Genomic DNA, 26,351 nt, shown 5'->3' with positions numbered 1-26,351 from the left:
TGCTGGGTTTAGGAAAACATAATGAGAAAAATTTCTTTGGATTAATCTGCTGAGAAACTGTGTAAATCAAAATGTGTTTTCTTCTCCTCGCTAACAAGGGAAGTTGCTCTTTTGGCGAGGGTAATCAATTTTCCGAACATGTAAGCAAAAGCCTGTGTTTTGACTAGCATGTGTTGTTAGCTTCTCTGAAAATTACAATAGTTGAATTTGATCTAAGAGGTGTTAAAATAGAACATGTTTTCTCAACAATGAAATTTAAGAAGGTGATGTTTTCTCATGTTGAAATAGAAATGATCAGTGAGAGAGTTGGGCGGGGATATGGTGTTCTGATTTTGAGGGGTGCTCGGTAGCCAGCTTACTTAATTCTGTCTCTAGCAAGGCATCATTAGTCTTGGTGGTGTCCTCGTGTTTCCCTTTGTTGATTCATTCATTTGGGCACACGGAGAGGTCCTCATGGGCGGACATGAAAGGAGAACTACAGTTACGTAAACGTAGATGTTCTGCGTACCTAGCGCCTTCAAAAGTAAATCCTTCCTGTGTAAGATTTTACTTTGGTGACATTAAACAAGAAAAGAAAAAAAAATAGTGTTTCCTGCAACCTCTAAAGGATATTTATAAAGCCCATGGAAAGTCTTAAAAATTAGGAACTCTGGATATTCATTCACCTGCAAACTGTGGTCATCATATTAATTCAGCATCCATCCATTTGTGGAAAAAACACTAATTGAGAGCCTACGATGTGCAGATAGAGCCATTGCTTCTAAGGAGGCCAGTGTGGTGTAAACAGATTTGGGGAGAGGCTTGAATGAGTCAGACTTAGAAGCATCAGCTTTTCTTGGGGAAGCAGAGAGCTTTTGTAAGTGAGGCTTTTAATGCTATTGTTTACTTCTGCTTAAGGTCCTCTACACAGTAGGGGTGAAGTGTTATTCCTCTCCTTTCAAATAATAGTCATAGACAAGATTTTTTTTTTTTTTTTTTTTTTTGGTGGCTTTCTGTGTTCCAGATACTGTTTCAGGACTTAGGTGTTATCTCATTTAATGCTCACAGCAGCCCTCTGAGGCTGGCACTGCTTTAATCTCTGTTTTACGGAAGAGGGAAACAGAGATTTAGAATGCCTAAGAAAGTGCCCAAGATGTGAGAGTGGCAGGACCAGGATTCAGCCCAGACTTTTATGATGCTTCAGTCACTGCTCTTAACCCCTAGGCTCTCATGCAAAACACCGTGGCCAGAGAGAATGTGTGGTTTGTAGGTTCTTGTCTCAATGGAGTGTACGCATGATTATGTGAGCCTTTAGAAAACCAAAGATGTTCAGTTTTAAATAAATGTATTTACAATTTAAAGGGTCACTGGGAGAGCAGCGAACAAGGCAGTCTCACCTTGTCTTTCCACCTTTCTTAATAAGCTGGACCAGTCTTTCTAGGGGAAAACGGTCTCCTTACCGTGGCCAGGGGGACAAGTACTTGCATATAAATATAGCAGAGGTGGAATTACTTGCTAGGAGAACAGTGTGCACCCTGGTGACGTCCCTGCAGCAGAGAGCTGTGGAATTCTGTCTGAATCTGGTCCCCTGCCATCTGAGGAACTGCGTAATGTAGAGGTGTGTGTGTGCCTGTGTACATGCGTGTGCTCAGTTCTAAATAAACATGTGATGAGCCATGCCTTACTTATGCTTCTACTAGTAGATGAGCAATTGGAAATGATCATAAGCCTCAGGAGAACCCACTTTTTCCACGAAAGTTTGACCAGCACTTTGCATTTATCAAGTTTATCACTTTTTAAATTGTATACAAATTTCATAAACTTAAAAAATGAGGACATTGGCCCAGAGAGGTTCAGTACTGCCTCCGTACGGAGTAGCTCCCTGACAGCAGCATCTTGCTAGGAGGTGGTGCTCTCCGACGGGTTTAATTGCACAGATTAGGGATAAGGAAATTCATCCAATATTGCAAGGTACTTTTTGCCAGTGTAATGTAACGGTTAGGAGACAGCCAGAGTTCATACTCTAATGGAGCAATGCTGAGTGAGTTCCTCTTTTTAAAGCCTTAGTGTCTCCATCTACAAAATGAGTATTAGAATAGGAATGACTTCCCAGGGTGGTGCGAGGGGACGAGGCAGTGCAAGTAAAGCATGTGGCCTGGGTAGCACACTCGATCCGTGGTGCTATCTGTTATCATCCTCATTTCACAAATGAGAAAACGGAGTCTCCCAGGCTGTGCTTGCTCATTGCTGAGTCGTGGATAAAGCTGCAGCGCACACTTAGAACCAGGCATTCCCTTCCCTCTGTGCACACTTCACTTGTACTTTGTGGATCTCCTTTTTTTTTTTTTTTTTTTTTTTTTTTTTTAAATCACCTCCCTCTACAGGAACCAGCTGGCTTCCCTCTCTATCCCAGAGTAGTTGTAAGAACAGGAGGTGTGTAAACCTACTTGACTTTTCTCAGGATTCAAAAGAAGAGAAGGCGTTAGTGCATAATCTGTAGCTGATCAGCATGGGTTCCCTTGGTTGATCATCCTGGTCCATTAGTACATCTTTGCCTGGAAGGCTGTGATTGTTTTCCTTACTTCAAGGTGAGAGTTTGACATTTTTCTCTGGCCCTGGCAATGCAGGAAAGGGGGGGGTGGTATTTTGTCCCCCAGGTTGTGGCCTGCAGTCCTGCCTTTCTGAGCTACCCATGCTTACATGTGGTAATCTGGGGAATTATTCTTCCGTCACTCATTCAACCAGAGGATGAAGAGGCCGCCCTCATGGAGCATGTAATATAAACCTTCTAAACTGTAACTGTTCACTGTGGCCTGTCATTGGGGACCCAGTCCATCCAGGAATCTGAGTCTTCCCTGAGTTGGGCTGGTGCCTGGGGTTAGGAACAGGCCCCTCATTTTCTTTACTTTCTTCGTGTCTAATAAACTCCAGAGTAAATGTCCAGTTATTCAGCAACGGCAAAGCTAGGTGTTTAACGACGAGTGAAACATTTGATGGTTGCGAGACTCTGAGAAGAGCAGCATACTGCCTGTCAAAAGAAACCAAAAATTTATTTTTTTTTCCCCCTGCTGCCACAAAACTTAAAGAGATAAATTTGCAATAGAAATAGGTACACAATTTGAGCAAGAAAGAATGGAATAAAGAAATGACTGAGATCTGAGCGTTGGCTCATATTTTCTTTAGCAGAAACAAAGAATCAAGGGCAGGAGGAGGACCTCGTTGTGGTCTTTATTTTATTTTTTTTCAGGGGCAGGAAGTTCATTAAAGATAAATCTGGCTTTAAACATGTTTAGTATAAGACAACCCTAGGACATTTATATTTTGCTTGAAATCAAGATAAGTGTCAGGCAGGGCTCTGCCTCCCTCGGGGGAGCCACGGGGTCCCCTTCTTCAAGCCTGTGGGCAGTTTCCTTGTGGGCAGAAGACCCAGACGTAGCCTAGCAGGTGCTCCCGTGTGGGTCTTCCATCACGAGGGGTGCTGTGAAGGTAGGTGGGTCTTGGGCACAGCCTCCGTGGAACAGAGGGTTGTGTGAGATCTGAAAGTGGCTGAGGGTCTGAGAAGATGGCCGAGTGCCGCAGTCCAGCAGCCTCATCCTGTGCAGATGCTTTCAAGGGGCAGGGGAGGGGCAGTGCTGGGTGGACCCTGCTTCCTGCCCAAACCTGACTGTCTCGCCTGCCTGCTGAGCTGTCCAGTACTCTTGCCCAAGTTAGAGTTGCTCGTCGTCACTCATATCTGTAAACACTGATGAGTACAAATATCCCATGAAGCACTGGCAGGGTTATCATTCAGAAAGAAACCCATAGTGGTTGGAGATGGGTTTTCCTTCCCATCATTGCTAAATGGGTAAAGTGAAATGAAGTAAGTGTCTCCATTCTGAATAGGATGGATACAGTAGTATGCCCATCTTGCTGAGCTCCTTCACTGCTCTCTGACCATGGGCAAGCAGCACGTCTCTTTGGATGCCGGGTAAACATTCCACAGTGCCTGGTGCTGTCCCCAAATCTTTTTCCTCTAGTCATTCTCATCTCAGGGAGGAAGAAGGAAAAAAAAAAAAAGGCATCTCTGTTCCCAGCCAGTTCTTCAGATCAAAAACCTTGACTTCCTCCTTTGTATCATTCCGCATCTCCAGTCCATTCACAGGCTCCCTCGGAGGAATTAAAAAAGATACACAATGGACCTCTTTATCCCCATTCCAACCACACAAATTCGAGTCACTATCATGTCTTTACTCTTAAGTAACTTGTCTTCCAATTCCGCTGCCTTGACGTCTTCTCTCCACAAAGCATCCTGAGTGATTGTTCTCAGTTGTAAATCAAACTGTATTATCATTCCCTTATTTGAAGATTCTCCAGTGGCTGTAATTTGAACCTAAACTACAGATATGAACCTAAACTACAGATATGGTGACCATACATACCAACTGGGCCCCACATAAACCTTCCTTGCCTGCTTCTACATCACCTCTTGCCCCTGCTCACTTCACTCCAGCCTAGCTGGTCTGGTTTTCCCCTTGTTTGTAAGACTCCCCATTTCCTGAAATGCCCCTTGGCTGTACTGACAGAGTGGTCCTCTTCCTGACTCTGAGGCCGCTGCTCAGATGCTGCTTCTTCAGCGGTGCCCTTCCTCACCACCCTGTGTCACAGTCCTGAGGGCCTCTTGCATCAGACTCCATGGCTTTTGTCACCTTGTGAGCTTGTTTAATTTATTTGTGTCATCACGCCTTCCTCAGCTCCTAGAATATCAGCTCCATGAGAGCAGAAGGCTTATCTTTTTAGTTTTGATTGTCTTTCCAATGCCTAGAAAGGTAACTAGCACTTAGTGGTTACTTGATAAATACTTGTTGAACAAATGAATGAGATCATTCAAGACTGGAATTAACTAATCATTTTAAACCTTAGTTTGTGGCATCAAAAGCCTTCCTTGTAGTTGTGAAAATTAAGTAAAATACCAAATGTAAAATACTTAGCACAGGGCTCCGTGTATAGTAAATGCTCCATAAATACCACTGGCCGTGGGTTTTGCTATTATCGCGTTAGCATTATCTACATTGATGTTAGCACCAGATCAAATGTTTTTACTCTCCTCTTTTGCATTGATATCAGTATAAAGTAGCATGTAGGTAATGGAAACAAAGATTGTACTTTTGCTCACAAGGTGTGTGATAAATTTTATAGACCGTTATCAGAATCACTTGGGAGCATTTACAAACTCTTCTCTCCTTCTCCCGAGAGACGGTGTCCTTAGTGGAGGATGGAAATGCAGTGTTTACACATTTCCCCTGGGTGATTATCAACATTCCCAATATTACCTAAACTGAAGAAAAGACTATGCAAGACGCTAATACAGTTACCGAAGTCCAAACCATTTTTAGATTCCAGGAGGCTTCCTGAAAACCAAGGGGCAAGCTAGGCTGTTAGTTGGATAGATTGGTTATGTATTGAGATGCAAAGCTTGTCCAGTTGTTCTGGAGACTGGAATGCTGCGGTTCAGGCCCAGGAGTGTGCAGACTTAATGTTGAATTAACAATGACCTGGATTCCCTTTGCTTGAATAACAGGAATGATCTCACTAGGGAATCCGAGAGACCAACCAGTGTTCGCCAATGGAAGGGAAGTGATGGCTCATTATCCAGGAAAAGGGTCTCTGGTCCCTTTTCTTACTAGGAACAGGATTAGCTACAGATCGATATATGTATTTTCTAGGAAATCACGGGTACACATGGACCTGGAGATAGGAACATGGGGTATCCTCCGTTCTTTGGAGGGCAGCAGCTGTTATAAAGGAAATTCAACAGTGTGTGATGGTTCCCGGCCTGGAAGATCGCCTTAGGAAGCAGATCTGCTCCATCGGTCTCTCTCTGTCCCACCTCTGTCACCAGCCCTCCTATGTTAAGCATTTCTCTCTTGGAGCTGATTGTTCCCAGAGAGATGTACAAGCCCTGCCCTTGGACCCCACGGAGGGAATCCTTCAGTGACCATTGCTTTCTTCTGAAGATCACATGAGATTGCTGCTAAAAGTCTTACGCATCAGAGTAAGACTTGAATTAAGATAAAACATTTCATACTCCATGTTTCATCATACATATATACATATGTAAACATACAAATTGAATGTAAACATACACATTGAATGTATTATTCAGTATATTTAGCTCAATTTTTGAATCTTATATTTTATAGCCTGTCATTTTAATCGGAAGACGTAAGTACATACTAATAGGAATGTTCTCTTCTTAATGTTGTAGTGCGGCCAACTGTCCCTATTCAGAAATTAATTTGAATAAAGACCGCATTTTCCCAGACCGCCTAAGTGGTGAGATGCCTCCGGCCAGTCCATCATTTCCAAGAAATAAAAGAGCAGATACCAATGAAATATCTTCATCTCCTGAAATCAGGTAATTAAAGTGATAATATTAGTCTTATTTAGAGATACTGTGGTAGGAAGAGATTTTTTCCTTAGATATTTTATGTTCTGTGGTGCTATCTTCTGGTATAGTATTGAAAATGCACCTGATATTTAATGTGAAATCATGGTGAGGATGAGTACTTGGATTTAAAAACTTAGGCAGACAGTATAACAGTGTCCTCGTTCATCTTTCAGTTGAACTTGATTGATGTCACAAATTTGGAAATCCCAGTCTTTTTATTTCATGCCAGCTCATATTTCTGAATGAATCGATTACTATTTATATAGAACCATCCTTTATAAGAAAAATGGTAGACTCCCTGTGAAGAATGGACATTATTTCTCTTTAGTATTCATCATATGGCAAGTACTTGCATCTGCATTATTCCACTTAATTATCAGGATAGCTGTTGTACTATATGCTCAGCCATTTGGTTGGGATTTCACTCGTAGAGTGGAGTTAGACTCTTTTAACCTCTGTGCATTAAGAACCAGTGTGTCTTTAAGCAAGTGGTCCGTGCCCTTATGTTAACAGAAGATTCTACTAAAAGAAAGCAGATGAATAGGAAGATGATCCTTAGCACTTAGGTTTGGGGGCTTTCATCTATGGAGTGCTTTTAAAAATGATGGCAATATAGTTCTTTGATTATTTAATATTTTATAACTTCTCTTATGGATGACCTAAGTGCACATTTGAATTAATAAATCTGATTCTCAGTTCACAGCAATAGTATTGGGGAAATGGCATTTTTTTCTTTCTGCTCTTTAAATTTTTTATAAAGTATAGTTGATTTACAATGTTGTGCCAATTTCTGCTGTACAGTAAAGTGACTCAGCCATATATATATATATATATATACACACACACACACACACACACTTTCTTTTTTAAATGTTGTTTTCCATCGTGGTCAGAGTAATGGCATTTAAAGTATCAAAGTCCTTATCAAAATATCCTCATTGAAAGCGTCAGTATCTTATCCAGTTTTGCTCTGTAGATGGGCGAGAGCTGTGACTTCTTTATCGAAAAACAGTGGTGATTTTTTTTTTATATTTAAAACCATGACTAATCATTAACATAAATTTGTTTATCCATCTCAGTGCACTATAATGAGGGCATATCATTTGAGGAAATTTGAGACAAGCAAAAGTACTAATTTGCAGAGTTCCCATCGTGGCTCAGTGGTTAACGAATCCAACTAGGAACCATGAGGTTGTGGGTTCAATCCCTGGCCTCACTCAGTGGGTTAAGGATCTGGCGTTACCATGAGCTGTGGTGTGGGTCGCAGACATGGCTTGGATCCCGAGTTGCTGTGGCTCTGGTGTAGGTCGGCGGCTACAACTCTGATTGGACCCCTAGCCTGGGAACCTCCATATGCCGTGGGTGCGGTCCTAGAAAAGGCAAAAAAAAAAAAAAAAAAAGGTACTAATTTGCACAGTAATAACTACAGAGCTCATTGACTTACAAGAGAGAAGGATACCTAAAGTTTAGATTTCAAAAGCCAAGATACGCTTTCAGGGTAAGGGGGAGTTATTGTTGTTGTTTTGCTTTTTTAGGGCTGTCCTTGTGGCATATGGAGGTTCCCAAGCTAGGGGTTGAATCCGAGTTACAGCTGATGCCCAAGCCACAGCCACAGACAGCAACACAGAATACGAGATGTGTCTGTGACCTACCCCACACCTCACAGCAACGCCCGATCCTTAAGCCATTGAGCAAGCGCAGGGATTGAACCTGCATCCTCATGGATACTAGTTGGGTTTATAACCCACTGAGCCACAACAAGAACTGCCAAAAGCCAAGATATTGTTTATAGTTTTAACAGAATAGTCTGAAGCACTGCCAGGTTTATCTGAAAGGCTTTTCATTAACTTTGTGGGCTCTGGGCTGGATACCTGGGGTTAGTTTCCTCATAGCAGAAAGAATTGGTTGTTTTAGATGATTGGTGGAGGGGATCCTTTTAAGCTCAAAGTCCTTGTGAGAAAAGATTAATAGTTTTCCCTTGGGTTCTATTGAGGTATAATTGACATACAGCACTGTGTAAGTTTCAGGTGCCCAGGATAACCACTTGACTTACCTATATCATTTGTGAAATGATTACCACAGTAAATTTAGTTAACATCCATCACCTCAAATAGATCCAAGAGAAAGAAGAAAAAAATGTTTTTTTCCTTGCGATGAGCACTTTTAGGATCTGCTCTTAGCAACTTTCAAATATACCATCTAGCAGTGTTAACCATAGTCATATGCTGTACATCTTGTGTACTTATTTGTTTTACAAATGGAAGTTGGTACCTTTTGGCCACTTTGCTCCAATTCCTCTGCTCTCCTCCCCTGCCTCTGGTAACCACAAGTCTGATCTCTAGAAAAGAGTAGTTTTTACAGAGGATCTCACCATTCCAGTGATCTGTCTTCTGTGAGGGTATAATCATGGTTCTTCACATCCTCACCTGTGATTCAGGAGACAGTCTCAGACATCTTAAGGTTTCGGTAGTAACCCATTGCACATGATTGATAGCTAAATATTTTTTGCATTATATAGATTTTTAGTCCATGTTATCTTCTGATTCAGTGAATTCTACCTGTCATTACTTCTCCGTGAATTCATACTTACACTTATTTTTATCAAAGTTTAATTTCTTCGGAGTTCCCGTCATGGCTCAGTGGGTAATGAATCCGACTAGGAACCACGAGGTTGCAGGTTCGATCCCTGGCCTTGCTCAGTGGGTTAAGGATCTGGCATTGCCGTGAGCTGTGGTGTAGGTTGCAGATGCGGCTCGGATCCCACGTTGCTGTGGCTTTGGCGTAGGCTGGCGGCTGCAGCTCCCATCTGACCCCTAGCCTGGGAACCTCCATATGCCGCGGAAGAGGCCCAAGAAATGGCAAAAAGACCAAAAAAAAAAAAAAAAAAAAAAAAATTTTAATCAAGTGGTAGGCCTTCATTCTAGGGTGCCAGGATTTAGTAAATGACCATTACATGATTGACTATTTTAAAGACTTTGTTCATCTTTTTCTTCATCTTCAGCTTTCCAGATTTACTATTTTTATCTTATTTATTTATTTACCAGTTTGTTTGTTTGTTTATTTATTGTGAAGCTAGCAGTAACCTGAGAGATTTGATTAGCTATATGTTGTCAAAGGAAACAAGAGGGAGACAATCCCTAATGATCCCTATATTTTTAAGGTGAACATTTTTGATCAAGATTTTTTTCACTTTACTTTTTATGATGCTATTTTAAATAAATGAGTACAGATATATGATATATGCTTACTTCATTATGCATAGAAATGAGATTTCCAGAAGAGCCACTATAACATAGATTTATTTACTCTTTTAAAGATAAATTTTATTCTTTAAAAATTTATTTTGGCAACACCCACAACTAGTGGAAGTTCCCAGACCAGGGATCAAAACCACACCACAGCAGCGACCTGGGCTGCTGCAGTGACAATGCCAGATCCTTAACCTGTTGCACCATAAGAGAGCTCCCTATTCTTTAAAATTTTTAAAAACTGGCTTCCAGATTTTTTTTTCTTCTATGCAGTCATTAGCTCTTGACAATCAAAATGGCACATGGCATCTTAGACATATATAATTATGAGGTGGCAACATAGCAGGTGTTAACAAACAAAGATTATAAACAAAGAAGTGTATCTTATGGCTTGAGGATGGTTGATTTAAAGTAGAATTGACAGGACAGAAATTCCCTGGCGTCTTTGCTGTAAGTGAATCTGTATGAACATATTTAATTATTTTTTTAATCTTTAAAAGCAGATATAAACCTTTTTGATCAACCAATTCTTTCACCTGGACTTAAGATTGAACTGGTGAGCTATGCAAAACTCTGAGAACGGTGGCTAATTATTAATAAGCCCTCAGTAAATGTTAGTTTTTATTGGTGTGGTAGCAAGAGGAATAGGTTGCTTATTTGTTTCATAGTATTTCTTTTATGCCAGAAGAGCAAAATAAAAGGGTGTGTCATTTTTTAATTAATATTCCTAGGTTAACTTTGAATAGACACTCAAATAAGATGATTCTCATAAAATCATATTACATTCTCTTTTCCCATAATTATTGCTTATGTGGGTGGAGTTTCCCAGTCGGGTTTAAACACATTTCCTTTCCATCCTTCTTAATAATTTGCTAAAAATTGGTCACCAGCCTCTACTTTAAAAAAAAAACAAAAAACATTTGGCACAGCAAGAGACCACTTTCACCGCCAGAAGCAGACCTTGAGACAGAGATTTGATGGCAGGTGGTTTACTTGGGAGGGAGGGAAACACCAGTGGGGAGGTGAGGTGGTGAGGCCGAAGGGCAGACAGCCAATAAAAGCATCACTGTCACCCCGGCTACCACTGTAGGCGGCGGGAACACAGTCCTGCGGGGAGCACTCCCGGAGACTGGGTAAAACATACGTCTCAGAGTTTTCCCACCATAGGGATGAAGGAGCTGAGCTGTTTAAAGGCCAGTTCCCTCTGGTCGTAGAGTGAGGCTGCTGGGGTGGGAGAACGTGTAGTTGCACAGCACCTCCCCTGTTGCCCAGCAGGCAGAGCAGCCAGAGCCAGGTTAATCCCGCAGGAAGGCAGAGAGTGAGACAGGTAAGAGTCAGCTGCCAGCGGCCAGGGTACACGGGCCAGGCCCTGCCAGCGACTGCTGTGCCATCGCAATCACTCACCCGTTTCAAATGCCAGCCGGTAACATAATGACGTCACACATACACCAGCGTTGCTTTCGATCTGGGAACAGACATAGTAGGGCCAGATAAACTAACAGTGCGAGGAACATAGGTATCCTTCATACACCGCTAATGGTATTTGAAGGGCCAGTTCACAGGCCACCTGCTCGGCAGAGACCCATAGGCAACTGGTGTTCCATGAAAGTACTTCCCAAACCTGCCTCCACCTCTGACTCCCTGGCATCTCTAACATTCAGATTTGGGGGCCCTGCCCAGCCTGCCAGAATCTTGCAGGCTAGAGCCTAGGAGTCTGCATTTTAAAATTTCATTTGGGAGGGTATCTCCCAGCTTAAAATGTTCAGTGACTTCCCATTACTCTTGGAGTTACGACCTGAATTCTGAATGTGGCCTAATCAGTGCTGTCTGGCTCTGCCTAACTCCAGCTCTCGCCACCAGGCTGGTTTTAGCCAACCTTCAGCCACCTTGGTTCTCAAACCCTCTTTTTTCTGCCTCGAACCCCCATCCCTATTCTCCCCTAGGACGTCTCACCTCAGGTAACTCTCATTTCCTCATGGGAGCTTTATCTGTTCCTCCAGACTGTGGACCTGGTTCCTCATTACGTGCTTCCGTGTCACGCATCCCAGCTCCATAGACAGTTCTGTGTAAATACCTCCCCCGGGTCTGTGAACCTGGCTTGATGATAAGCTGCATGAGCGCAGAGGCACGTCTTCTCTTCTTCTCTGATTCTCTGAGATGCACACGGTGAGGATGCAAGGCCACCATGAATCATCCACCAACCTTCAAAGGAGATGTCTCAGTTATGTCACCTAAGAGCCAAGCACTGCATAACCTTCTTTTTATTCCAGTGAAACGTTCTACTTTCTCATCTTTGTAAAATCCCCACATGTGATATTAAGGAGTGATTATTAAATGAGATAAATCCCCTAAACACATACTTGCACTTTTATAAATTGGGGCATTGTTTCCCAGACTGTTATCTAACTATTTGCCCACATAGAAATTGCCACAAGATGACATTTCTCTGTGACACAGTGAGAAAGTGGTTATGACTGCCTCTGGGTGACTAGATGGGGCCCTGGCTCTTGACAGGGCTACAGGCAACACTATCTCGGAGAACTTGTACCCAAGGGTCAGGGCATCCAGCTGGGATGCTCTGCCCCCCATTAAGAAGGTGCTACCTTGAGTCCCTTTGTAGGTGTGCTGAATGTTTGGATCTGTTTTCCTACCAAGACTTGTCAAATGGGTGGTCAGGTGATGAGTGAATTCTCAGTGTGTGTTTAGCTAGAAATGTTAGGATGTAATCCTTTCCCATTTATCTGTTCATTCATCAGATGCATAAGGAGTCTCTTGTGTTGTGTCCAGAGCTTTCAGTGAGATGTTTTCCTTACTTGAAAGAGCAGCAGCTCATCTCTGCCCTCACAGTGTTCCTGGCAGCAAGCTGGGACTCTACCAATCAGGGGAAGAGCTTTTCCTGGGGACTGATAACCTTTTAAACAGGCACTTTCAGGTGAAGGATGCAAGTCATCTATAAAGCAGGCTCTGAGAATCACTGAATATAAGGGCCTTTTTCCAGAGTAATAGTTGACAGTGTAATACCAAATGGAGAACGGCAGTGTGTATCCTACATAGCCTTGTTCTCATGAAATCTATTCTACAGCTGTTTGTAATTGTGTTTCTAAATTAGGTACTATTTCTATTAAAAAATCACATAATGTTTTAAGCTTCCATGTTGTTTAAGCCTGCTTAGCCATAACCACAGAAACACAGTGAAGCATTTCAAAAATACCTGCTAATGCTTGTATTACCTTGCAAAGCAAATGTCCATTACTAACCTAAATCCAATGAAAAAATCAAATCAGCTCTTCAGACTCCATTAAAGTGACTTTTCAAGTTGTAGATCCAGTGTTTCTACTTGAACATTATGTAGAGCAATTGTAGGAATTGTAGCTTCCATCCGATTTGTATATTTAGGATGAATCAGATTTGCCCATCTGTACCCATAAGAAGGGCTCGATGAAACAGATGGGAATACAAGCTAACATAAAATATGGAAGTATAAGCATACATACATCTCTTTACTTTGCAAAACTGTAATATCAAGTGGAGTAAAATTAATTCAGAGCCGAAAGTTCTAAAATATTACAATAGTTAATTAGGAATCTTCAGAAACTTTGTTTTGCTTCCTGAGGTTCTCTAGTCCTGAGGGCTTGGCGTTGACACGTACAGAAAGTGCCTTTAATGACTGGGCATTCCCTGGCTGTTGGAAAGCCTCGTCCACCTTTTGGTTGACAGGCTGCCAGATATGGATTAGGAACTGCAGAAGTTTTCAGATAGTCCAACTCTTAGGAATCGGAGTCCTCTATGCAGTTGTTTGTGTGCGCCAGGGAGAAGCTGGGTTTTAGTTAGAACATGGTCCTGATGCCAACCGCTGTGACACCAAGGCAACCATTCAGAATATAAGGAAGAGATGACTCTGTTATTGTTGATGCCTGGGAAGTTGTTAGAGCAGTACTGTAACAGGGTTTTTATTTTATCTCCTCAATAGCACGTATTCCTGACTCTGGAGACTCTTTTATATATGTAGTGGAAAAGCAATGACAGCTGTTCCCTTTTCTATGAAAGCAATGCAGTCCTGCTTTTCTTATGATCCATCATCTTTATTTCCCCAATTTCACCTTATTGGTTAGGACTTTTTGTTTCATAAGAGAATCAGTTACGTAGCTTCTGAGTCCGTTTTATTGGGGGTTTCTTTGGCGTCTTGATAATATCAGCTGTGTTCAGTCATAATCCTTTCTTCACAAACGTATGTTCTTATGCTAAGTTCTAATTTAATAGCTTTATTAATCAAAATGCTTTATTTATAGGCATTAGATAAATAGTAAACTATATTTACCTCTGCTGGGGGGTATTTATGAAAGTACTATTAAAACTGTTGCTAGTATATTGCCTCAAAAGAAATATAATTTTAAAAATTCTATTTGAATATTAACTGTAGACATGAAAGTTTTAATCCTACTGGGTTTATTTGTCATCTTTTCCAAATCTCTTTGAAGATGGTGACCTCCTTTTCCCAAAGCTACCAAGCATAGTCTCCTCATTTATAGGAGGCATTCTGGAGACAATTCAAGCACTTTTTTACAGTTCCTTTGACATAGCACCTTGAGATCTTATTCTCTGATTTTTTACCTGTGAGTGACCTCAGCCCAGAAATTTATATTAAATGCTGAGAGCATGCAAAGAGATATCCTTTTGATGTTCAAACCCTACTTTTTTTTTTTTTTTTTTAACAGATCTTACTACATTCACTGTGTCCCCAGCTGTTCCTGGGGAAGGCAGGTACTTTACAACCCTAACAAAGCCCATATGAGATTAGAAGAACCTATCCCAGAAAGAGAAGGATGGTGTTGTTTTAAGGTACAAGCCAGGCCAAACTCAAGCTAGACTTAGGTGGCTGGAATCCCTGAATCGAAGCAAAATAATTAATTATTTCATTTTTTTTCCACATTATTTTTGACACACTGATGACTGATTGAAATAGAGGTAGCTAGGGCTTGGATTGTTTTTAAATGAAAAATAAACAAACTTGAAGAGATACAGCTGTTTGTATTCAAGTGCTACCCTGTTACTATGTATTTACTCTTCTGATGTTTGTTTCACTAATATTTACCGCAAAGTATAATTAGAGTAAGATAGTAAGACATCTAAAGCATGACACATAATTACAGAGAAAAAGGGAATGCTGACTCAGAAAGAAAACATTTTTTTCCACTTGAGTGGATTCCACTGTCTTAATTAAAAGCCGAAAGAGTATTCTTGAGTCAGATTTTAGCTATGATTATATTTCAATTTGGGCTAGAGAAATGTTGAAATAAATTTGTTCTTGAGAATTCTAACATCCCAAGAGGCATTTCTCTATTCCACGTGCTTCTCTAGGTGCTTTTACCTGTGTTAGATCATTGACTCCTCCTAATGCCTTATGTGGAGTAGGTGCTATTATTACATCCCCATTCTACAAACAGAACCACTCTTGGTTTCAGATTATACAGCTAATAAGTTGCAGACCTGAGTTATAACATAGGCACTGACTGTAGGCTTGTAATCATCACTCTATAAAAGCTATTCCAAAACTTGAGGAAAACAGCTTACTTAAAGAAAACAGATGTCAGTAAATAATTTTACCCTAAAATACAAGTAATTCTTAAATAGTAGTAGTTACCATTTATCATGCTCCTGCTTATGTGTGTGGCTGTGTGCTAAGCACTTTCTATACCTTATTTTACTGAGCCCTCGAAATAAATGCCTGTGAGGTAGAGTTATTATCCTTGCTTTGCAGATGATGCAGCTGAGAATTAGGGACTTTCAGTGACTTGCTGGAGGTCACAGAGAACTAGTAAGTTGCAGAGCTGAAATTTGAACCAGGTCTGTTCACTTCCAAAGACCATTCATACAACCCCTGCTGGGCTGCTTTCTCCATGTTATGTTTCACTGTACCCATGCCTCATCAGCCTGTACCCCCTTCCTAGAAGAAGTTGTTGGTAATGAAGTATATTGATCAAGAGGAGAAGATAGAGTACTTTTTAAGTAAAAAGGAGATAAAGGAGTTTGTAAGTTAAGACAATAAAGGAGTTCCGAAGTTTTTAAGAACAAAGTTGTAATTAAAATACAGCATAAAGTATGTGTATATACATGTATGAATCACTTTGCTGCATAGCAGAAATTAACATTATAAATCAACTATATTTCAATTAAGGAATATAATGTAAAAATACTTTTGGTTGTCATTTTTTAAAAACAAAATCTGTCACGAAGCATATCTTGTACTGTGTTCTCGAGTGCATTATAATATTAATAGTTTTGACATTCTGATATAAGATTGGGAAATCAAAATCTTAGATAAAGCATTCATTTGAGCATAGAGAAAGAAATCCATCACAGTACTTACAAGATTTCTAACCTTATGGGTGAGAGAAATGTTGGCTGTCCAGTTGAGAAAGCAGTTTTTATTTTAAATAAAATATAAAACAAGAATATTAGTCAGATTCTTCATTCCTGACCTTATCAATAAAAGATAGTTTGAAAATAAGATTATGGCACAACACAGAAAATTCCCTTAAGTCCTTGTAACAAGGATATGTACTGTCTCCTGGAAAAGCAAAAAAATAGTAATTGAATCTAATTATGGATTTTGGTGTCAGTAAGACCTGGTGCTGTATTTGCCCTGAAAATTGGAATCAACCTCTTTAAGTTTCAGTGAATATAACAACAGAAACTTCTTCCAGTGATGCAATATTGGACATGTAAAGAGCTCAGCCCATCTTTGATGCATCGTGTGTTCTTAAGTATGTTAATTTTTCTTCTTGTTACTTCTTGTTAATACTGCTTCTATATTTCTTGATGTGCTTGATCAGGATTCTGTTTCCTTCAGTGGTTCTTTTCATAATGCCTATGCCAGGTTTTTTGTTCGTTTGGTTTTTTGTTTTTTGTTTTTTGTTTTTATTTATTTATTTATTTATTTATTTTTTGTCTTTTGTCTTTTGTTGTTGTTGTTGTTGTTGCTAATTCTTGGGCCGCTCCCGCGGCATATGGAGGTTCCCAGGCTAGGGGTTGAATCGGAGCTGTAGCCACCGGCCTATGCCAGAGCCACAGCAACACGGGATCCGAGCTGCATCTGCAATCTACACCACAGCTCACGGCAATGCCGGATCGTTAACCCACTGAGCAAGGGCAGGGACCGAACCCGCAACCTCATGGTTCCTAGTCGGATTCGTTAACCACTGCGCCACGACGGGAACTCCGGTTTTTTGTTTTTTAATGGTTGCACTCATGGCACTTGGAAGTTCCCAGGCCAGGAATTGAATCCAAACCACAGCTGCGACCTATGCTGCAGCAATGCCAGATCCTTTAACTCACTGCATCGGGCTGGGGATTGAATCCTTACCTCCACATGACCCGAGCCGCTGCAGTCAGATTCTTAACTCCTTGCACCACAGCAGGAGCTCCTAAATGGGCTAATTTTTAAAAATGGAGTTAAACTCCAGGAGTTTATGAGCCACTCACATATATCAGGCTAGGAAGCTGATGGATGGCTATAGGGCTTTCCTTGAAGGCATTTGCTTTTACAAGGCAGAGAGGGATGGTGGACCAAGTGCCAGCTTTGGGGTCTCACACACCTGGGTGGGAATCCTGATGCTTGCACCTGAGCCGCTACGGTCAGATTCTTAAGCCACTGCACCACAGCAGGAACTCCCAAAATACCTGTTCTGATGGACTGCTCAGAACTGACCCTACCCTCTCCTACCCCGTTAACCCTCCAGCTAAAGGGAGCATCACACAGGACCCAAAGGGGCTTAGTCACTTTTAATTTTAAGGAGTTCGCAGAATCAGTATATTAATTGGAAATAAAACATTCAATAAACGTTTCTTGTGGAGTCCTGTATCGGAGTTGTGTTCAGTGAAGATGAATATCCATGTTTGTGTATTCCCATGTTTATGTGGGTTAAATTTAATGAAACACCATGACTTAGGTATGGAAAGTGAAACGTGCTTATGCCTTTATAATGAAGCAACATAAATAATATAAGAGCAGAAAGCTTCTATTTTGTTTCTCTTTGGGGATGGGTTATGGCAGATTCAGCCATGAAGAAACTTTTTGGGTCAAAGGTCTTATTTTCCTTTTCTGTCTCTGTTCTGCCTAGAAAATGGTCCTTTTCTTACATTTCGTAAAGTAAGTCGTTGGCGTTGTATTTGGGCCTAAGAATACAAAAGAACTTTCCTTATGCTTGGGTCAGATAGCTTTAGTGAAGTTTAAAGGAACATATAATATGCTTTATTAAAACCACAAAAATGTAACTTTAATTATCAATAGACAGTTTCAATCATGAAATCTGAAATATACAGAAAATTCTAATAATTTTAACCTTTGTCTCCATTTGGCTTTTTGTTGTTTTGTTATTGTTGTTTCTGGTTTTTTTGTGGGGTTTTTTGACCATTCACTAAGGCTTTTAGGGAAACCCACATTGACTAATTGGGAATGTATTTTCATTGACTCAGTGAAATGCCAATTTTAAGTTATAGCAATATAATGTGTGATTATTTCTAATAAATATTAATACAGCCATCCACAAAAAACTTTTCTGTGGCCACAGTACTTATTGGGATAGATTTGTGGACTCAATAAAATTTATTATTGCCAATTAAACATGAAACAAGTTTGGAAGATCACAGAAGGTAATTTGAGCAAAAGTAAGCTGATTTTAACATGTAATTACCAAGTCTAACTTCAGCACTATTTTTACAGAGAAGACAGTTTTCTATTATCACTTCAACTAATGTCCTTTCTCCAGTTATCAGTAATTTTCTTATATCCATTTTCTCTATACCACTGTCTCCCCACTTCTTTTTTTTTTTGTCTTTGTTGTTGTTGTTGTTGTTGCTATTTCTTGGGCCGCTCCCGCGGCATATGAAGGTTCCCAGGCTAGGGGTTGAATCGGAGCTGTAGCCACTGGCCTACACCAGAGCCACAGCAACACGGGATCCGAGCCGCGTCTGCAACCTACACCACAGCTCACGGCAACGCCGGATCATTAACCCACTGAGCAAGGGCAGGGACTGAACCCGCAACCTCATGGTTCCTAGTCGGATTCGTTAACGACTGCGCCACGACGGGAACTCCTGTCTCCCCACTTCTATGGAGTAAGAGCCTCCATAGCCATTTAATTTCTCAAGGAAAAAAAAATATCTTTATTGCATAATAAAGGTGGTTCTTCCCCATTCTCAAATAAGTCAGTATCCTTCAGCAGTTGTGATAAATTACATTTAGTATGAATTAAACCTGGAAGCTCAGATTCCAATGAAATTTCACATGTCCCTGGAAATGATCCAGGTAGTGAGCATTTATTTATTACATGCTTACTATGTTGGTATCATTGTGTTAAGTTATTATTGTTTCAAATACAGAATAAATTAATGTAATTAAAACTATAAAACTCCTTTGTACTTTGTTGGGATATTTGGTTTCAAGTGTATTTGCCCTCTTTCTGACACTGAACAGTAGAAGTATGGTTTTGGGTCTTCAAGAAACTCAGGATATGTTTTTAAACATAACAGCATACATGAAACAACAGAAATCATAAATAAAGGCATTATAAAGTACTAAAGTTTGTAGGCCAGATATCATACCCTAGATATCTCAAGAAATTGCAGAGTAGGATTTATTTTGAACTCTGAGAATGGAATAGATTATGTTAAAATTTTTAATCCCTGAAATTTAGGTCTAAAGAAAATATGTGGCCTGCATTTGATTTCCTTTAAAGCCATTTTTGTCCCTGTTTTCTGGGTAAAGCTCTGAATTAAGACTGTAATGATCCAGTCCATCCAAGATCATCCTTGACATGGTTAGGTTAGCAGTAGGTCATTCCTGGTCAGAAAGAGGTAGAATCAATTCAGCCTGTGAATTTGAGTTGAGTAAACCAAGAAAAGCTTCCTAGAATTCAGTTTAATTCTCCTGGGGCCAATCTCAGCCTCAATCCCAAATCCTGGAGCTGAGTCATATATAATGACTTGATTAAATGGTGTGGACCTTAAAGCACTTTCTTTAAATTGTAGTCATACCCAACACAAAGTAAAATTCCTCATGAATATATGTCCCAATTTGAAGCTGAATTATTCAGTAACCAGATTTTCCAGAATAGTTACCCTTCGTACCATTCTTCGCTTTAACATTTTCTTTCTGAAAATGTTATAAAGTGTTATTAGTATTAATTTCTTCTTAATAAAACTAAAAATCCTTTCTAATATTTTAATGATACCCCTTTTTTTTTTTTTTTTTTTAAATCTTTTTAGGGCTGTACCTGCAGCATATGGAAGGGCCCGGGCTAGGGGTCAAATCAGAGCTGTAGCTGCTGGCCTACACCATAGCCACAGCAATGCCAGATCCTTAACCCACTGAGTGAGGCCAGGGATCGAACCCACATCTTCCTGGATACTAGTCAGATTTCTTACCACTGAGCCACGAAGGGAATTCCCATTTGTTCTTAAATTAAGAAAAACAGTTGTTGAGATGCAATGTTGAACCATTTTTTAAAAGTCTCTTTTATAGAATATTAAAACACCTTTTTTTGTTGTTTTTCTCAGAGACCAGCATGCTGATGATGCCAAAGAAGACTTTGAAGAGAGAACAGAGATTGAAATGAGGACATCCCATGAAGCCAGAGGTACCTATAATAATCTCATATTATTGATGGGTATTACTACTAATACTCAATAATCAAAACTTAACTGGAATATAGCATTCACTTTTATATTAAAGATAAGCTTCATTTGCTTGGTTGGTTCTATTATTGCAGGCAATGAAAGTTTATTGTCTAGGATAAATTTGATAGGTAATTCATGATAAAAATAATTATGAAAGGATATGTAATTCATGATGATACTGATTCATCTGGGACCAGTGTTTACAAATCTGTACAATATTGTGTATACAGTTGGGGTAATTCATTGTATTTGGTCCTTGTTTGTACATTTTCTTTGGTTCTTGTTGATGTCACTTGCTCCTATGTTTCTGACTCATCTCAGAATGTGTTGATATCCAAATAGAACTAATATGGTCTTAGTCTGTTACCACAAAATGAAAAGGAACTCACTTGAACAAATGTTTTAAGTTGTATTGGAAAAAATAATTTGTCTTAACATCTTTGCTGAATAGACATTACAATGGTTTAATTAAGCAATGAAGTCATAATGACTGTTAGTTGAGGTGTAGGTTGTATTTATAACTTACACATAGCTATGTAATTATTATTTATTTCTTATAAGAAAATGTTGGTCTGATTGTGGTTTTAATGATTGTCCCTGGGGACTTGGCTTATCATGTGCTTTTTTTGCTTTAGATTGTTTACAGGATTATAGAATGGCACCAAAGAGCTGTTTGCCCATAATAACCTGTTCCATAAGTGATGCTTTCATTTCCATATCTGATTGTCATAAGGCAGTAATTTATGATTAATTTAAAGGTTATAGTCTCTGCTCTCCTCAGCATGTGTTATGGTGTTTAATCTAGCACCACACACAAACCCTATAGGTGGCTAGAGTTTGAATTCCCGTTCTACCACCTGCTCGCTGTGTAATCTTGGACGTTTCATTGAATACCTCTCAGTGCTTCTGTTTCCTTATCTGTCCAGAATGTTGATGATGGTAACTCCCTCCCGCAGTCATTATAGGGATTGAGTCTAGTTAACACTTGTAACTGGCCTAGAATGGTGCCTGGCACGTAATAAGTGCTATGCAAGTATTTGATTACTTTAAATGTTTCTGGTCTTGAGAAAGGAAGAGAAACATTTAATTTACGAAGGTTTTATCATCAGAGTATATTGGGTTCTTAGTCAAAGGCTTCCGCCTTCCTTTGTGAATAGTGATTGGGAGTGTGACCTTCAACAGTACTGGTTGTGTGGCTGGCTTTGGGAAAAGTATTTATCTTCTCTTTGCCTCAGTTTCTTAATATTACCCACATTACTGGATTATTAGGAAGATTTTAAACGTGTTAGTGGCCGAAGTATTAGCTGCGAGCAGCAGCAGCAGCAGTAGTAATAGTAGTAGCAGTAATAGCAGCAGCAGCAGTAGTAATAGTAGTAATAAAAGTAGTAGTGGTAGCAGTAATAGTAGTAGTAATAGTAGCAGTAGTAGGATCGTGAAATAACTGATTATTGCATGGAATCATCTAATCATTGGAAGTTCAGATAGATTCTTACTAAAACCTTCTGGGCTCTGAACTGTTTGAGGGAGTAATAATTTGGTAACCTTTTCAAATTCTTCCTAACTTGGTGATGTATTTCACTTTTCATTTGATTTGCTAAGCCAATTTTGACAGTTTTGTTTCTGAAAACATTCGATTTAGTGGAAAACTTCTGTTTTTATTAAGGTGTGATATACTCTCTCTTTCTTGCAGAAGTTTTGTCATTTTTGGCCACCCCCTGCAGCATATGGAGTTCCTGGGCCAGAGATCAGATCCAAGTCACAGTTGTGACCTAAGTTGCAGCTGCAGCAATGCCAGACTGGGGACTGAACCAGTGTCCCAACACGCCCAAGATGCTGCCAATCCCATTGTGCCAAAGGGGAAACTCCTATGGCAGTTTTATGTCTTTTCAAACTTTGTATTTCTTTTATTTTGTTTGTTTTTACGACTACACCCACAGCGTATGGAAATTTCCTGAGCTGGGGTAAAATTGGAGCTGCAGCTGAGGCCTACACCACAGCCATAGCAACATGGGTTCTGAGCCACATCTGTGACCTATACCACAGTTTGCAGCAACACCAGAACCTTACCACTGAGCAAGGCCAGGGATTGAGCCCACATCCTCACAGAGACTATGTCAGGTTCTTAATCCACTGAGTCACAACAAGAGCTCTGTCTTTTCAAACTTTGTATATTATTGTCCTGTTTTTCTTGATTTGAATTGCCTGAGTTTTTCTGTTTTGTTATTCTTTCCAAAGAAACGTTGCTCGGACTCATATATAGCTCTTATTTTTCTCACCTACAAAACCTGTGGTTCAATATGCATATTTTACTTACTGTGTTATTTTTCATTAGTGAAAGGGAACCTCATAAAACAAGCTGTTTTGAGAATTTTTGCACATATGTTCCTAAGTAAGATTTGCCTATTAATATCTCATCCAGTTTTAGCCTCCTAAAATGAGCTTGATAACTTCCCTTCATTTTCAAATTTTTGAAACATTTTATATAAAACTTGCATAAAATTAATTTTCTCTGTAGTGAAATCATGTTGTGATTGTTAGCTTTAAATTAGCTCCTTTCTTAGCTTCAGATTTCCTTTATTTTCTGAAAGTTTTTTCCCAGAGTCAATTTATATGGAAAAGATTTGAATTTCACTCCCTGACTATACCATATATATATATATATATATATATTTTTTTTTTTTTTTTTTTTTGTCTTTTCAGGGCTGAACCTGCAGGATATGGAGGTTCCCAGGCTAGAGGTCAAATCATCTGTAGCTGCTCCTACACCAAAGCCACAGCAACATGGGAACCAAGCCATGTCTGCAACCTACACCACAGCTCATGGCAATGCTGGATCCTTAACTCACTGAGCAAGGCCAGGGATCGAACCCATATTCTCATGGACTAGTTGGGCTCCTTAACTGGTGAGCCATGATAGGAGCTCCTACCATGTAAATGTATTGGTTGTCTTTCCCTGGACCTCATGGACCTTCAGTCTGGAATGATATCTTACAGGAGGTGCAGTTGTGGTTCAGCAGATTAAGGACCCAACATAGTCTATGAGGTTGAGGGTTCCATCCCTGGCCCGCTCAGCAGGTTAGGGATCCATCATTGCCACAAGCTGCAGTGTAGGTTGTAGATGTGGCTTGGATCCAGTATTGCCATGGCTGTGGCACAGGCCTGCAGCTTCACCTCTGATTTAACCCCTAGCCTGGAAATTTCATATGCTGAAGGTGCAGCTGTAAGAAGGAAAATAAACAAAACCAAAATGAGATCTTATGGTGTCTGAGAGCTTCTGTATCTTCGGGATGTTGGGACTATCTCAGATCCTAGTCAATGGGTAGATGTATTTAGTTCTTTCTGTACTGCCTCTCAGGTCTCAATAGAGCCATGACCTAGTGTCTCCAGTTGGCCTCTTTGGAACCAGAGAGTGTTGCGAATGTGTGTACAGGAGGTTTGTTGTTGAGCAGTCTTGAAAACAATACCAGTGAGAGAGTGAGAGAAGCAACTGTGGTACAGTTACAGAAGAAGCTGCAGATGATCCTATTACGAGCTCCAGGTGACCCATCAGAGTTATCCCTAATTCAGGCATGAGAACCAGACCTTTTGTGTCTTTGCATTGACCGGTTCCAGGATGTTGGCTGAGAGGAGCCATGTCCTTGGGCATGGAGTCTCCCAGGGGCTCAGTACTGTTCCTGGAGAGGGAGGTGGCCCCGAGCCATCAGTGGTCAGCAGGTAGGAGAATGGCTGTCTTTGTTCTGAAGGGGGATTAGGGTGGCACACCGCAGTGTCCACCACAACCAGCTAGTTATTTGGTCTCTGACTTTCTTTTAAGAAAAATAAGACAAAACAGGAAATCAAACCAAAATATCCTTTCACATATGTGGGATTAGGCCAGCACAATTCAGTCCAGTCTTTTGGTTTTGAACAATGAATCTGGCTCCTAAAGGCAGTCTTCTTTCATTATTTTGCCTGAGATGTAATGAGCTTTTTTTTAGTTTCTTTTTTTTTTTTTTTTAGATGTTGGATTTTTTCTTTAAATCCAGAAAACTCCCTTCAGTCATAATTTTTACTATTACTTTTGTTCTATTCTCTTTTTTTGACTGGTAATAACCTGTTATTCTTGGGTTAGATCCAAAGGATGACATTCAAAATATTGAACAATTAATTTGACAGCCACCATTGCACAAGACAGTTGAAACAAACACCAGTCTTAGTGTGAGAGCAGAGTTTTGGAATCTCCCCGCTGTACCGAGTTATCCTTCCTTGCTTGCATCTTAGGGAAGTCCCACAAGGGCCTGACTGCTGAGGGTGGAGGGGATCTTTTACCAGCCAATCCGGAAGTATTTTAATGTTTCAACAACCAATACATCTTTGGGGTATTCCAGACATATTTCTCAAGTTGAAATACCGACTCTTGCTTTGTCAAGTCTGTTACCTGAGGGTTAGGTCAATCTGCTGAGTCTACGTGTTCACCAGCATTCATTCACAGTTCTTCCCGCAGTGATGGAAGCATTGGTCCCTGGATCTAGCCTGATTGGGGGGTGGCACAGGGCTAGGGGAGAAAGCCTCTTGCAGTTTCTGCACTATGCAGTATAGAGGAGACTGAAAAAGAAGTCCACTCTGTATTTCCTTATAGCCAGTAGGATTTAAGACTCAATAAGCCCATGAGAACTTTTTTGGGGGGGTGGAGGGGCATCTTAGAGCAAATTGATTTTCAAAAACACTTTGCCCTAAAAGAATATCCTCCCGCCTGTTTCTTCAGTTAATTCAATTTAATTCTGCACAATATGTGTAATTTTGAGCCTTTTTAATGCCACCATGCTACCACATTTGATTGACCTTTGGGGACCTTTGCTGAATACAGTTTCTTTCTTTCTTTCTTTCTCTATCTTTCTTTCTTTCTTTCTTTCTTTCTTTCTTTCTTTCTTTCTTTCTTTCTTTCTTTCTTCCTTTCTTTTTCTTTCTTTCTTTCTTTCTTCCTTTCTTTTTCTTTCTTTCTTTTGGTTGTTGTTGTTGGCTTCTGTCTCCTTTACCTGAAAGATGATAGATAAAATAATTCATTTCCTCCATTGTAGGAAGGCCCATTAATAAAGAATTCTATGAATTGGCCTTCAAATTTAAACTCATATTCCTGGGAAAAGTATCATTTGGTTTTCCCTTCTGCAAACAGTCTCTCTCATGGGTACTGATATGCAAAAAGTTGAATTTCATTTTGTAATGTGCTAGATTAGGCTTGCTTTTTTGCTTCCATAGCAATTGGTTTTTATTTTGGTTGTTAACCTTGAAGTGATCCTCAAATATTTTTCATGCCTGGGTTTAGTATCTTGGAGCTAATTTTATCCACATTTCTTGATGCTCTGATCCATTTATTCTACCCAATCACTGTTATTGTTCATCCTTTTTATATTTAGTAACCAGTTAGTAACACCATTTAAAAAAAAAAAATTGGGGTTGACAGATGCATCGCATTTCTTCTGGCTATTTTTTCTTTTCATATTAAGAGCATATTTAATTCATGGAGTATTAGCCCAAGGGGTCATTGACTTCGTTTCATTTTGCCTGTTGATATCCAGTACATCCTCAGCCTTTCTTTCAAGATAGGAATAATTTCTCCCATTTGCTGAGTCTTCACTAATATGTTAGAGACTGGGATAGCATTTTTTCAAATATCGTGTAATCCTTAGCCAAATTTTAATTTAGTTAGTGGCAGAGCAGGAATATGAATCCAGGTTTATCAGACTCAAAACTCACCCTCTTGACCACAGCCTATACTTTGTATTAGGAGACAAAAGATCCAGGGTCACTTTCTGAGGCTTCCTCTATCTCAGTGTAGCTTTGGGCTTCGCCCTGTCTCACAGTGTGTTTTCCTTATCTTGGGGACAGCTACGTCCTAGCATTGTTTTGAAACTAAAATGAAACAAGACATCTGCAGATTCTGATCTCACTTTTTTCACTGGCTTGAAGGGATAGGGATGAATCAGGACAAGTGGTAATTCACACAGTGGCTTGTTGACTGAGCCTTGTTATACTTAGAAATA

The 26,351-nt window shown here is 40.0% G+C and overlaps 1 protein-coding gene across 9 annotated transcripts in view; it reads left to right on the top strand.

Moving 5' to 3' along the window:
- The window catches only part of L3MBTL3 (L3MBTL histone methyl-lysine binding protein 3), a 121,154-nt gene that overhangs the window by 81,540 nt on the left and 13,263 nt on the right, over positions 1 to 26,351 (top strand). For all 9 annotated transcript variants that reach the window (XM_005659197.4, XM_003121202.7, XM_021088410.2 and 6 more), the window contains 2 exons: positions 6,224 to 6,373; positions 20,212 to 20,291. In XM_005659197.4, coding sequence (XP_005659254.1) covers positions 6,224 to 6,373; positions 20,212 to 20,291 — 230 coding nt within the window. The remainder of the gene's footprint in view (positions 1 to 6,223; positions 6,374 to 20,211; positions 20,292 to 26,351) is intronic.

The sequence above is a fragment of the Sus scrofa genome, chromosome 1 (assembly GCF_054392235.1).
Source record: "Sus scrofa isolate SSC_HxYL_T2T_F1_AM1 chromosome 1, Sscrofa_HxYL_maternal_Yorkshire_Landrace_v2.0, whole genome shotgun sequence".
Classification (NCBI taxonomy): domain Eukaryota; kingdom Metazoa; phylum Chordata; class Mammalia; order Artiodactyla; family Suidae; genus Sus; species Sus scrofa.
The sequence above is the reverse complement of the archived record's forward strand: the minus strand, read 5'-3'. Positions and strand labels throughout refer to the sequence as shown.